General features: G+C 37.9%; 1 protein-coding gene and 1 long non-coding RNA gene across 2 annotated transcripts; both read right to left on the bottom strand.

The window, feature by feature from the left end:
* Positions 1 to 119: 119 nt before the first annotated feature.
* Positions 120 to 11,973, bottom strand: LOC102807037 (uncharacterized). Its single transcript, XM_085504071.1, has 11 exons — positions 11,947 to 11,973; positions 11,671 to 11,769; positions 11,466 to 11,564; positions 11,261 to 11,359; positions 11,082 to 11,180; positions 10,877 to 10,975; positions 10,503 to 10,601; positions 9,720 to 9,818; positions 9,504 to 9,599; positions 3,888 to 4,189; positions 120 to 2,652 (listed from the first exon to the last, which is right to left on the bottom strand). Exons 1-11 carry the CDS (start codon positions 11,971 to 11,973, stop codon positions 2,613 to 2,615), a joined length of 1,158 nt encoding a protein of 385 aa, XP_085360197.1. The 3' UTR covers positions 120 to 2,612.
* A 950-nt stretch (positions 11,974 to 12,923) lies between these two features.
* LOC146739148 (uncharacterized) lies at positions 12,924 to 14,125 on the bottom strand. Its single transcript, XR_014930623.1, has 2 exons — positions 13,972 to 14,125; positions 12,924 to 13,009 (listed from the first exon to the last, which is right to left on the bottom strand). It is a non-coding gene; the product is annotated as an uncharacterized LOC146739148 (long non-coding RNA).
* Positions 14,126 to 14,429: the final 304 nt, after the last annotated feature.

Here is a 14,429-nt window from a genome sequence, read left to right as displayed (position 1 = left end):
ACCACAGAAAATGGCCAACTGGTTTGAAATTAAATGTTGATATTGCATATTCAAAGACCTGCATGCAACTTCCTAACAATTCCAGCAACTATCAACCAAATGAATACACCACAACTCTATATAGCCCAACACCAATGCTTTATTTCATGAATGTAATGTCACAACTTCTATAAAGATAAGACACTCAAACACAAGTATACATCTGAATATAAATGCTAAAAACTAATCCAAACGCACATTTTGCTTTGTTATTGCTATTTGATTAAACATCTGATGTAGAGGTTTCAGTGGCAATTAATTAGTTGCTGGGTACATCCCCCTCCAATTATATCTGACCAAAAGTGATTATTTCTTCATGGTCCAATTAATGATAGGATTACAGTAGTACAGAAAAGTATTTCAACACAACTTATGTGTGATATGGGAGACTTTAATTGCTAGTCTATTGAGCAAAACTGAAATGTATAATGAAAGATTAATGCACTGTATCAAAGCAATTTGTTGTTATTTTTACGGAATAGTGAGACAATAGTTTCAAAACACCAGTGATTTTGTAATGGTGGTAGATCTTCCAACTCGCCAGTACAAAAAACACTAACACTGGAATCTTGGGGCACATTTTGAACCAATGTAATATGTCAGCATTCCAAATTTAGTTCAGTGCTTTCCCAATACCTATTCCACTCAAACTAATGGTTTAATTACGACACACAACAGGTAATTATTTTCACCAATTCAACAGATTAAGGTTTGAATATCCATAAATTGCAAACCTTAGACCAACATTGTAACATTGCTTATTTGCAACATAACATCAACATTTTAAGAGTAATAATCGCACTAAAATGGCTGTTCCTAACAATATTAACAAAAATAACATACCAAATGTCATTGAAATATAATTAGTGATTCTTAAATATATCTGGATTATATCAAGAAATGTAAGCTAATTAACAAAAGAGATGGATATCACAAATAATATTTGCATAACTGCAATTGTCATAATGCTAAGATGCGACCGTTTAATTGAGTTTGAAATTAAGCAAATGTTTGATCCTTGGCAAGAATTTATGATTTAATGTTTACTAAAATGGAATTAAAATTCATGAAACTAAAGCTATTATCATGGGTTACCGATACACCAATCATCACATCACAGGAATTAATTGGCAGCCAGATCTACACTGACCAAGCTAATACATATACAAACAGTTGTCAAAAAAAAAAATACAATGAAAGACAATTACATTTGAAATTCTTGGAAATACAGCTAATATAAAATATATTTGATATAATTAGTTCTTGGATATAAAAGATTAAATATTGAACAGTGTCAAGAGAATTTTAAAAGCAATTTGTAAAGTTAAATGACAATTTCAAAAACTCGATAAATAACTACATATATTCTATCGCCATACTTTTTGACGAGAATCAATGATTCAGATTCCATCCCTGTACAAGATAAATTAAGTGAATCACAGAAAGTAAGTGTACCTAGTATTGATACGACAATCAGCAAATAAGAGAGAAAATAGATAGTGCAGTGAAGTACAGAAAATACATTTACATTCAAGTCTGTTTAAATTCAAATTCAGTGAAAGCCATCAATAAAACTGAACTGTGAAATAAACTGGGTATATGAAAATAAGGACAAGTATTCCTGCTAGACTATGAGTAGATTGATCAATTAAGTGATGTTATCCACACTTCATAAAAAAAATGAATATTTTTTATTAGGATCAATATTAAAGTCTCAGATTATGACGACACTTGTTCTCCAAAATTATATTAGTCATTAATGTGCACATTTTCCTGATAGTACCCTGGTCTACCCAAATGTGCAGGGACTATCACAAAACATCAGTTGAATACATATTCCAATATACAAAAATACCAGAAGAGGGGGGGGGGTCATATTTTGCCTAAAAAATACTACTGGTACCTACTATTTGTATATTTATTAATTTTAAACTAAACTGCTCAATGCATTTCCATTTACCAGAGAAGAAAGGGAAAAAATTACACCTCTCCCCAGCAAAACCCCTCAACGTGGATTAATCAAGATAAAAGCTTCAAATGCACTCGTTGATTACATTGTTTATGCAATAAATTTCATTGAACTGAAGTTGATAGAGTTCACAGACCCTAAATTACATGCTCTTTCGGACTGGGCTAAAAATCCTGGTAAACCAATTGATCCATGCAAACTAATTGAACATAACATCATACTGACTCTTGCAATGTTTCCTAAATTATTAGAAATTATTATGATTTGAATATTTTCAGATTGCATGGGAGTGAAAAAAAAACATGGTTTAAGGATTATGCTACCTATGCAACTCTGATGCCGTAAATATAATGAAGGTTTCAAAACTAAAAAAGAATAAACTAATCAGTTCGAAGAAAAGTAATCTTATAAGAACACACACTAATTATGATTACTGTGATTTTACACTTTTAGAAGCTGCAAAAAAGCTCAGAACAAAAAAAACAAATATTAATCGTTACAATCTGTAGAGTTTAACACTATACTCAAAGAACAACAACATATTAGTGGAAATAACAGGAATTTCTTCATCAATAATGTAAAAGTGTTCGTTGTGTATCGCATATCAGGGATAGTTGTCATCTCTTTTGTCGTCAGTTTCTCCTCTGCAAGTAGAACAAATCTTTAGTATACATGTGAACATTATTGCAAATAACTGTTAAATTGATCCAACAAAACATTTACAGCAAATCGCAAAGAAAGTGTGTGAAAGTTTGAGGAATATTTAAAGTAAATTTAAGATTAGCATTTCAAACAATAAGCTGGGCCACTAACATTGGTCTGCTATTTGAGATGCACAACATGAAAACAATAAATTGGATTGTACATCTGGTTTTCAGTCCAATTTATTCCAGAGTACCTACCACAAATTCAAATCGGATTTTTTGAGATTGGATCAATGTGAATGATTTTCAACATTAAAATAATCGCACCATTATTACCCAAGAACATATTTGTAGTAAATTTCAATGAAATGTGACAAGTAGGCAATTAGTATGCTCAAATTTCAAACCAATCAAATCATTAGCACTGTTCCCAGGCACTTGTACACAAAGTCTAATTGAAATGCAATAATTGTGCCCCTCGGTATATTATTTAATTATTAGTATGCAAATTAGGTTGTTAATGTGCATGGTTTCAACCAAAAACTAGTCACGTCTGTGCCTTGTCCTGGGGCACCCATGTAACAAGTTTCATTACAATGTGATGAATTCCGAAATTTGTGGGAAAGCCAAACATTTTTAATTATTATGCACATTAGTTTTTGATAAAATATAAATAGCCTAATCAGGTCTGCACATTATCTCAGTATCTATATATACCAAGTTTCATTGAAATTCGACCAGTGGTTCTTGAGATACTAGTGGAACAGACATGGTAACAGCAAAGACCCCCATTGTGTACCTCGCACACTGGAATCAAAAACTATTTGAGCAGCATGTTAGCTCAGTAATTCGCTGACCTTTTTTAGGTTTTAACTCAGCAGATGAACACCCAGCATATTTATTTGTCCCGTAAATTCTTAAAAACTTGTTTAAAATATCGTTTAGTAACACAGTCACTCTACTAGGACTGTTTCGCTTTAAACAAATCTGAACTGGTCCTAAATGGTATCAGTGTCTTTGGTAAGGTGCAGAAATTAAGGTAAAGTGAAATCCCAGCCCTAGTAGAGTGACTGTGTTGGAAGTAACAAAGATATTCAAATTGGAGGTCACTCGCTTAAGTGAAACTGAAAGTTGTTGGCAAATAGCGAGCTCATTTGATAAATTCTTTCCCATTACAATCAAAATTTGATTTAATTATTGAGGTGTAGATATCAGCAATTATGTAAAAATCTTACATATCAGGCACCAATTTAACTGGTCCACTTGTTGATTCATCCAGATCAGCTAATCCTAGAAATCCCAGCTCTAGTAGACGACCATGTTGATCAAAACTTGGCATGTCATCAAACCCAGGAAATTCTCGCATTGGTAGACGACCAAGTCTATCGAACCTTGGACGATGTGCTGAAGAGAGACTCAATGATTGGAACAGTCGATCTATTTTACTGTTGCCAAATAGTAGAGGACGTGATGGGAGCTGAATGCCCTTACCACCCACAGCCCCGGCAGCTTCCAACTTTGTATACAGAGTATCGTCCTAGGAATAAAAATAGATATTTACCCTTAACAAATTTCAAGTAGCAAACCAGGTACTCGTCAAGCAAAGGCAGACTTATTAAAATAAAAATGAAAGAAAGAATAATATACACAAAAAGAAACAAGTCTTATGGTAAAAATGATTGAAGAGTAAAGGCTCCAGCAAATTTTAATTTGAAGAAAATCCAGTTTGACAAAGACTACAAAGAGCATGATTTGGCCATATTGAATCAGAACGAATTATTCACTGGCAAAGAACGAACCCGACTCAAGCGAATTGGCGGCAAAAGAAAATAAAAAGTTAGTTTAATTCTGTTGAATCTAAAATTACATTTCTGGCATACAGTGAAATACAGCATTAAAAGGCCAAAAATGAAAGCCACCAAAAGCAAATGTTCAAAGTGTCAGATCGACTTGGCCAGACTTGATAGCAGCGCGAATGCATGATGCCGTCCTGAGGCGACGACCAAATGAAGATTCCATGTAGAGCAGGTAAGCTTGTGAGCACCAGTCGCCTTGCGCTTTAATTGCTTCAGGGTCGGCACCTGGCTGAAATGCGAAGGAGGCACCGCCGCAACGAAAGCAGTGAACGGAGTAGCTGTTTGGGTCCAGCCCTGTGGAGCTGAGCAATAATCGCAGATGTCGAACAAGAGACTGGTAGGTCAAAGGATGCAGTCTGCTGGTAGATGACGGCGCGAGGAACAGGGGAGCTTCTGAAGGTGCTGGCAACATGTCCACCATCTGCTTGTAGGCTGATACTGGGCAGAGGGCGGAGCCAGGGATAGCCAGGATGGGAATGTGCAGAACCCGTTCGCCGAACTGTATGGTCTTGGACCATGTGATACGAATGATCAAACCTGTGGTGTTGTATCCGCCGCTGCCCCGCGAGAGATGAATGCGGGCGACATAAGCTGTATCTGAAGGGGGCACCAGGTTGGACTTACACAGGAACGAAAAAAATGCGATGAGGAAAGCGGACCACAGCGTAGCGTGCAGCGCGCGTGTAAAGTCCAAGAGACGATGAATTCGAAGAAGGATATCCGGTGTGATAGACAACTTGCGGCGAGGCTGGTGCGCTGTTATACGTTGTATTCCCCGGAGGACAAGGCGCAGTTCGAATGAGTCGAGTGAAGGTGGGGTCTCGGTGACGAAAAGATGCAGCGGCCGAACACCGTTGAGGTAGTTGCGGATAGATGCCGTGCTTGAAAACGAGCGGGCGAGGAACTGTGTGTAGCGAATAATCGATCGTGTTGTGGCCGGAACTGGCTGGATGCAAAAGAAACGGCAGAAGGGGAAAAATGCACGCCATTGAGTTGTAATGTTGAGCGATGAACCAGAAGCAAAAGCTATATAATCGTCGATATAATTGATCACCTCGTGCCCTTGGTTGTGTAGGATGTGACGCACTGCGTTGGTTGACTGTTCACACATTAAGGCCACTGTGCATAACCCAAAAGGTGGTGAAACGTCAAAGTAGTATTTCCCTTTCCAAGAATAGCCGAGAAGGTGGTAGTCTCTCGGATCCACACGAAGTTGACGGTATGCCCTGCTGAGGTCTCGTTTGTAAAGGAGGCAACCGGAACCAAGTGTACGGATGCGATCTAACGTGGAGTCAATTGTAGGATATCTGAGCTTGTAATCATCCCCGATGTAACTGTCCCCTGGGATGCAGTCGTTGACCGAGTAGCCTTCTGGAAAACTTAAGTCCACGACCACGCAACGGGAAGATGAGCCCTTCTTGGCCACGGTCGTTAATGGTGAGGTAATGAGCGGGTGTGACAATGGCGGAGTGTCGAACGGTCCAACAGATGCGCCAAGAGGTAGCTCTGATTCCAGAAAACTGTCCGCGTGCTCAGCAAACTGTAAAGCCGAGGTGTGATTCGTTGCGTGCGAAGTAGGAAGAAAGTCGCGCGAGTAGTAGATGGGCCAACTAAATTCTAAGAAGTCGCAGATGTCATCGTCGTAATTGCGTAGAAGATGGCGCCAAGACTGAATGTTCAGACCGGAAGAGACCGGGATGCGACAACCTTGAAAGTTATAAAGGCCTGAAGCGGAGATTCTGCGATGTAAATCAATGTAATGTTGTGCAATACTGCCATCAATGTTAGAAATAATGTGATCTGGCGGCACAGAGTTTCTGGGCGACGGTGACGAATGATCAGCGGATGCTGGAGAAGTTGTTGTTGTAGTTGATGATGATGATGATGTCAATGACGAGTGTGTAGCCCTCGACCTGCTTGTGTTGTGATGAGGTGTGGGGTCGAAGTTATGTCGCTGAGGACCGCCTGCATGTTGGCGCTTTGATCATGCTTGATGTCAGTGTGGTTGTTGACTGACCGGCGAGAGCGAGGGATTCGAACTTGTTATTATCGATGAAGACTGTGGTGCTGAGCTTGGGTAATGCCGTGTGCGTAAGTGACAACGGTGATGTAGCTGCTGGTGGCGTAGGTGTGGAGCCCCCTGACACAATTGTGATGACTGAAAGTGTTGGGTCAGACCCGGTGATGTTGTTGCTAACCAAATCGAGCGAGATAACACTCGTCCGGAGATACGTGCAAAGGCGTTGATCTAACGGGGAGGTCACAGGTCGTTGACGTGCTGTCTGAGGGCTGCGTGTGGAGTCACGAGGAAATTGGTTTGTCGCGATGCAGAGGTGACATGGACGTGCCCGACTTCTGTTTGCAGTCCTTTTCGCTGTGATTATTAAAACGATTGCGGGTGACATAGCAATAATTGCAAATGTGTTTAAATTTGCATGGATGAAATGAGCAAGAACCTTTCTCGTTGAAAGCTGTGCACACTAATACGGGCGAATCATCCGGGTTGGGGGTATTTCTGTTGCCGTTGTTTGTCGTCCGTTTCTGGGTGACTGATTTCAACTTGTCGGCTGAGAAATCGAAAAACAGATCTTTCACGTCTGAGTAATCGCTGTCCCATGTACGTCTGTTATCATCGATTAAACGAGCCACTGCCGCGTGATAGCTCCGGACAATGGGCCATTTGTACAATGGTAGTTTAACAAACAAATCGTGCAGGAGACGTAACCAGCCCTTTTGTTCTGCTTTGGGCATGGACGAGTCCTGCAGTAAGAGCGTGTAGCCCTGTAGAAATTGTGATAATTGTGATAATTCGTCGTATTTCAGTTCATGTGAAGAAAAGAATGATGGAACAAACTGTTCTGGAGATTTCAAACCAGGCAACTTTTTCCCGGCGTGACGCCCGTGGGAATTAACGAGACTGTCGCGAATAATGTACTCACCGGCTGGTCCTTTGTTCTCAGCCTCGTGTCCTTTGTTCGCTCCAATGGCGTCTGAGTATGGTGACGAATCGTGATCAACCTGCGATCGGAGATTAGTCATTTTGTGAAGTTCCGCTAGTGAAATGTCAGAGATTTGGTGATCAGAAGACGATGTGCCCTGTTGGCGCGTGGATGATAGGCCTGTGGTTGGTGGATGTGCGTTCAAGGAACAACTTTTGAATTCCGTTTCTAGCTGGGAGATTTCCACCTGTAATTTTTGCTTCGCGATTCTCGCCAACAAGGATTGTTTCCGGCGCTGCAAAATAGCTAACTCTGCTTGGTAGTCTTCATCCCCGTCTGAAAACTCGTCAAAATATCCATGTGGTTCCGCGGGTGAGACTGTGGGCGAGTGACGTTGGTGCGTCGAGGTGGAAGGAGACGGCTTAGGGACGGCAGTTGAGCTGTTCGGTGAACGGCAATTCTCTTCCTCCGGTGGTGGACCGGTGCAGAATTTTCCGTGCTTGCCCCAGGTAAGAGCTTCCACATCGAGCTTGCAGCCAGAGCATGTTGAGCGCCGCTTACTTCTTGGCATAGCGAGAAAGTAAATTGAAAATAACCCGAACAGAAATGACTGGGCACGAACAGCGTGCGATGTAAACAGTGCATGTAAACAGAACGAAGCGAATTGGCTACAAGAAACATGCGCAGTGGAGAAATTAAACAAACAAAGTTATGCAAATGAAAAGAATGCAAATGAATAATTAACAATTTTGAACTGCGTACAAAATACAACGATGCATGCCCATATGATGTACAACTTGTAGTGACATTATGCGAACAAGCACATCAGAGGTACAACACAAGCTCAGCAGAATTCATTAAGAAAACTTCTCATCTGTAAACAAAATGACATGCATCAGATTCATTATGTCGTGTACCGATATATGCACCAAGTATTAATATGGTTTGGTTCTGGATGGGTAGAACGTCTTGTGTTTGATCATGCAACAAATGCATTGTGTGACATGATATATGTGAAGGGTGAATGCGATCAGTCCATGCAGGCAAGTCAAAGATTGAATTGAGGAAATTGAACAGCGAGGAAATAGGAAAGACAACATTATACACATCTTAGAATGACAAAACTAATCAAATGGTTCAATCACAAGATTTTTGAAACAAGTGGGGATTTGCGGAGACATTTACATGTAAAATCTATTTTTTTTTAGTTTCAATCATCGTTGTCATTAGCCAACTGGACTTTATCCTGTGGTCAATACCATTCAGTTTTCTTTTTGCCAACAGCATGTAGCATCACGTCAGGGCTCATACCACAAATTGAAACTCCATAGACAATACTGTTAACATATGACAAGATTGCTATATGAAAATGATAAACAAAGTTGAAAACATGGCTCAAAAATGGGAAATCAACCTGCCAGTAATCAACAGCACAAAACATAACTAACATGTTGGCCAGCTCAAAACTCTTACAAATCTCAGGTAAACAAGACACACCTACTGTATTTGGATTGCACCTAGAGAAATCACTTGGAAAACATTAAAATGTCCAAAATACAAACAGAATATACCCACATGTACACAGCTGCTAAGTAATAAACAAAGGACCACATGTTAGTCTCTCCTTTGATTCAGGTGATGCACGCCCTCAAACAGAATTCACCAAAGATAAAAATATTTTAAAAAAACATTGGTTCTTGCTAGACATTTAAATTGGTCATGGGTTGATTAGTGGCACTCAGAATTCACTAAAAGTTCTGCAACACTTGGCTGTTGCCATCTCCATCCTCTCTTTGACACCTCTTGTTGTGTGGCTGAGCCAGCACGACATGGAATTGCAATCCCAATATTTCAGCTCATGTAGGGAATTCTTGATCTCTGCATCTACTGACTGCAGAGCTCCTTTCTCAGCATTCATAGTTTATTATTTTGTAGTTATTGAAAGAAGAACAATCGAATTAAAACAATTGCACTAACGTGTTTTTTTTTCTTTGTTACTCATGTTGTGTGTATACATACATGCAAATTAAATATCAATATAGTTAATGATTCTTACTTTTTTATTTGCATCATCTTTTGAGGTTTCTTCTAGAAGTTTCACAATATTGTCATGACCAGCCTCCCTAGCCATATCTTGTGGAATCTTTTTATCCTGTTATTTTCAGTACAAAAATAGTTTAGGCATGCAGGAACAATACATGCATAGTTTTGCTATCACAATTGAATCTCAGCAAGTGCACATTGATATTATACAGTGAAATCTAGTACATACCTCATTCACTGCATACCTTTGTAAACCAGCATCAAGGAGAAGTTTAACAACTTCAGGATGTCCTTTTTCTGCAGCAATATGAAGAGCTGTGTTGCCACCCTAAGAATATAAAATATGTTACTGACCTACGATTAACAGGTACATGCAAAGGGTTTTAGCATAGCAGAATTAGTATCCAGCACTAACTACTATTAGATGATATAGGGTTCTGACGGAGAGGTTTGCCAAAATAATTTGCATTGTCTTACCCATAGCACACATTCCCGTTCTTGTTCAATTGAAAAGTTCAAATGTAAAAATACATTGTGGCTGTGATTGGGCTCGAAGTATAGCCACTGTATTCTATGAGACAGAACATTGACGAAGTCAGAAAGTTTCATATCAGGATTGACATTTATTGAACTATGAAACATCAACATCGGCTTGAAACAACAAAATAATAACGCAAGACACTCAAGTGTCACACGACACGAAACTCAAGTAGTGATAGATTGGTTTAGAACCTATCACTGATCGTGGTAATAACGTCACAAGTCAAATACAATGTTAGATATAATAGAAATATGAATAATTCAAACTAAACATCAAGATATTGCTGCACAGAAATAATACAGCAAATGGAATAATAATTATAGAAAACATTTTGATGTCTAACTAGACAATTCAACTATTCAACTTAATTAACAAACACGCCTATGATTTGCATCTCGCCCCGACATACATATAACTAGGATGTGATATAATTGAGTATGAAGCTCAATACATTATATTACATTAATTTACCTTGGTGCGGGTATCTTTGACAACAGAGGCATCTAATAACAATTTTACTATGTCGACTTGTCCATTGTAACTTGCTACATGTAGTGCATTAATTCCATCCTACAACAAACAGTGAACAAGACTAAATTACTTACTATATAATACTGGTATAAAATATCACCCCCTTCCCCTGTACTACCACGGTAATCAACTCTCGGATTGCAACCCTGTAGGAAAATTTTCTAAAGGACTTTTATTTGAGAGAATCTTCTACATGTCCCTCACCACCCTACAATGTAATCACACATGCATCAGTTATACACATTTATATCATGTACATGTCATACAAATAGGAATACCATCCCAATACAAATACAGCAATATATTTAAATTACCTTGTCTTGGGCATCCGTGTCAACTGATGCATCTAGTAAGATTCTTACTGTATCTACATGTCCCTGATTACTTGCCCAGTGTAGAGCTGTCCAACCATCCTACAATGTAATCACACATGCATCAGTTATATACATTTATATCATGTACATGTCATACAAATAGGAATACCATCCCAATACAAACACAGCAATATATTTAAATTACCTGGTCTTGGGCATCCTTGTCAACTGATGCATCTAGTAAGATTCTTACTGTATCTACATGTCCCTGATTACTTGCATGGTGTAGAGCTGTCCAACCATCCTACAATGTAATTACACATGCATCAGTTATACAAATAGGAATACCATCTCAATACAAATACGGCAATATATTTAAATTACCTGGTCTTGGGCATCCTTGTCAACTGATGCATCCAGTAGGATTCTTACTATATCTACATGTCCCTGATTACTTGCATGGTGTAGAGCTGTCACACCGTCCTACAATGTAATTACACATGCATCAGTTATACACATTTATATCATGTACCTGTCCTACAAATAGGAATACCATCTCAATACAAATACAGCAATATATTTAAATTACCTGGTCTTGGGCATCCTTGTCAACTGATGCATCCAGTAGGATTCTTACTATATCTACATGTCCCTGATTACTTGCATGGTGTAGAGCTGTCACACCATCCTACAATGTAATTACACATGCATCAGTTATACACATTTATATCATGTACCTGTCCTACAAATAGGAATACCATCTCAATACAAATACAGCAATATATTTAAATTACCTGGTCTTGGGCATCCTTGTCAATTGATGCATCTAGTAAGATTCTTACTGTATCTACATGTCCCTGATTACTTGCCCAGTGTAGAGCTGTCCAACCATCCTACAATGTAATTACACATGCATCAGTTACACACATTTATATCATGCATCTGTCATACAAATAGGAATACCATCTCAATACAAATACAGCAATATATTTAAATTACCTGGTCTCGGGCATCCTTGTCAACTGATGCATCTAGTAAGATTCTTACTGTATCTACATGCCCATTATTACTTGCATGGTGTAGAGCTGTCCAACCATCCTACATTGTAATTACACATGCATCAGTTATACACATTTATATCATGTACATGTCATACAAATAGGAATACCATCTCAATACAAATACAGCAATATATTTAAATTACCTGGTCTTGGGCATCCTTGTCAACTGATGCATCTAGTAAGATTCTTACTGTATCTACATGCCCATTATTACTTGCATGGTGTAGAGCTGTCCAACCATCCTACAATGTAATTACACATGCATCAGTTATACACATTTATATCATGTACCTGTCAAACAAATAGGAATACAGCAATATATTTAAATTACCTTGTCTTGGGCATCCTTGTCAACTGATGCATCTAGTAAGATTCTTACTATATCTACATGTACCTGATTACTTGCATGGTGTAGAGCTGTCCAACCATTCTACAATGTAATTACACATGCATCAGTTATACACATTTATATCATGTACATTTGATTGGTGTAGAAAGTCCAGGCAGATAAAAAAAATGTTACCCACATAGTTGTATTATGTGGAGGCCAGAAATAAGCACATTACATAATCCCACAAAAGCAGACTTTTTAACAAGGATTGTAAAAAGAAATACAGAGAATTATTTGCAGAGGGAACTAAAATAGATTTATCAAATAATAAACTGGTAGTACTGGTACTCTTGTAGTGAAACAGTGTTATTGAGGTCATTAATTATATTTGAGGTTTTGTATTTCAAAAGAATGAAGAAGCAAATAACGACCACCACCATTCATGCATTACATATAAAGTAACACTGCGAGATTTAATGTGCATTCTTGAAAAGTTTATACATTTGTTCAGCAAATAGATTGCAACATATCTTGAAATAAATTCTACAAATCACCATATAAACAACCCCTTGAAATGGTCAGAAATGACTACTTTCAGTGTTCAGCAATGTTTGCGAATGGAATGCTAAAAATAATGAGTACCTGGTCAATTAAGCTTTTGTTTATTCCTTGACTAAGTAGCAAATTTATAACATTGACAGATCCAGCTTCAACAGCAACATGCAGTGCAGACCTACCATCCTAAAAACATAATGTGTGGGTTCCAATAATACTATTGTTAAAAGCAATTTATTATTATTGGTATCAATTTGGAAATTCAGTTGATGGAAAGAAATATTACAATATGCTAATAACTATAGGCAACGTAACTTGGTTGAATTGGTTGTTGGTGAATAATATGTCAAATTATTGCAATGACTAGTTTTCAGAAACTTTCTAAAACACACTCCAATCATACTGATGTTCAGACATGTACAATACAACTGGAGACAATATAAAGTGTTCATTTCATGTACAAAAAAGAAAAAAAAAATCACATTTATTGTGGGTTTTATTTAGGCAAAATATATGGAAAGAAGGGAATCTACAATATAGATATATCTTCACCAAATTCTAAATCAATTAATATAAAACTATAAATTTCTGGAGACAAAATATAAAAAGAAAATTCAAAGTTTGAACCTTAACTGCCATCAAAAACCAAACAAAGAATTACACTTTTTACTATTTTGCCTGACAAAATATCCTTTCAGATATTGCATTCCCTGCTAAAAATCACCAATTCATTCAAGAAAAACCATTGGAAATTTTGTAAACAGATGCATCACAACACAACACAAAATGAAATTGTACAATTTCACTTTTGATGCACTTGCATTACTTTTTTTAGTTTGAATTACCTAGTAAACAAAACATTATTGCTAACAACTAATAGAAATGTTCTTTTCCTACTAAATATGTAAAAACATTTTAAATTATTACTTGTATGCGAGGACTTGCAGGAATATGCTGCATGGCCTTTCTTGTACATTGTAGACTAGAAAATGCTCACTCATGATCACCAATGCAGAAGTACTAGACTGTTTGTGCCAGCATAAACGGTGATTGACTCTGCCTTGTCGTTCTTTGAAATGCATGAAATAAGCAAGTAATGGCCAGAGAGCAGACAGACCAGGAAAAGAAACAGTCATAAAGAAACTCACAAATCCATATAATGGCAAATACACCTTTGTCTGTCAGTCAGACCACACCATCATTTCATGCCAGGACAAATTCATCAAAATCCAAAAAAACTATAACTGCCTGCTCTTCAAACTGCATGTTCCACTACACACAGCAGTGGAACTTTGAACTTTGTACTTCGTACTTCAGTCTCAGTCTCATGGCTATTAAATACAGTCAAGACAAAATCCAAACATTTTCATCCACCAATCACAGGTACAAATAGCCAGGTGGGACAGGCATCCACCAATCACATGCATGAACCCTGAAGTGAGTGTAGACAAAACACTGCATATCCAGATGTCATTGCTCTGAGTTGCAAGCACAAATATGTGAATAACACATAACTTTGAATAATTTGAGGGATGGTGAATAAAGTAGCCCATCTGAAGTTCCAATTTTTCCTGTTTATAATAATATGCACAAATCTAATCCTTTG

The sequence above is a fragment of the Saccoglossus kowalevskii genome, chromosome 9 (genome assembly GCF_978046115.1).
Source record: "Saccoglossus kowalevskii chromosome 9, keSacKowa6.1, whole genome shotgun sequence".
Taxonomy (NCBI): Eukaryota; Metazoa; Hemichordata; class Enteropneusta; family Harrimaniidae; genus Saccoglossus; species Saccoglossus kowalevskii.
This window is presented reverse-complemented; position numbering and strand designations above follow the sequence as displayed.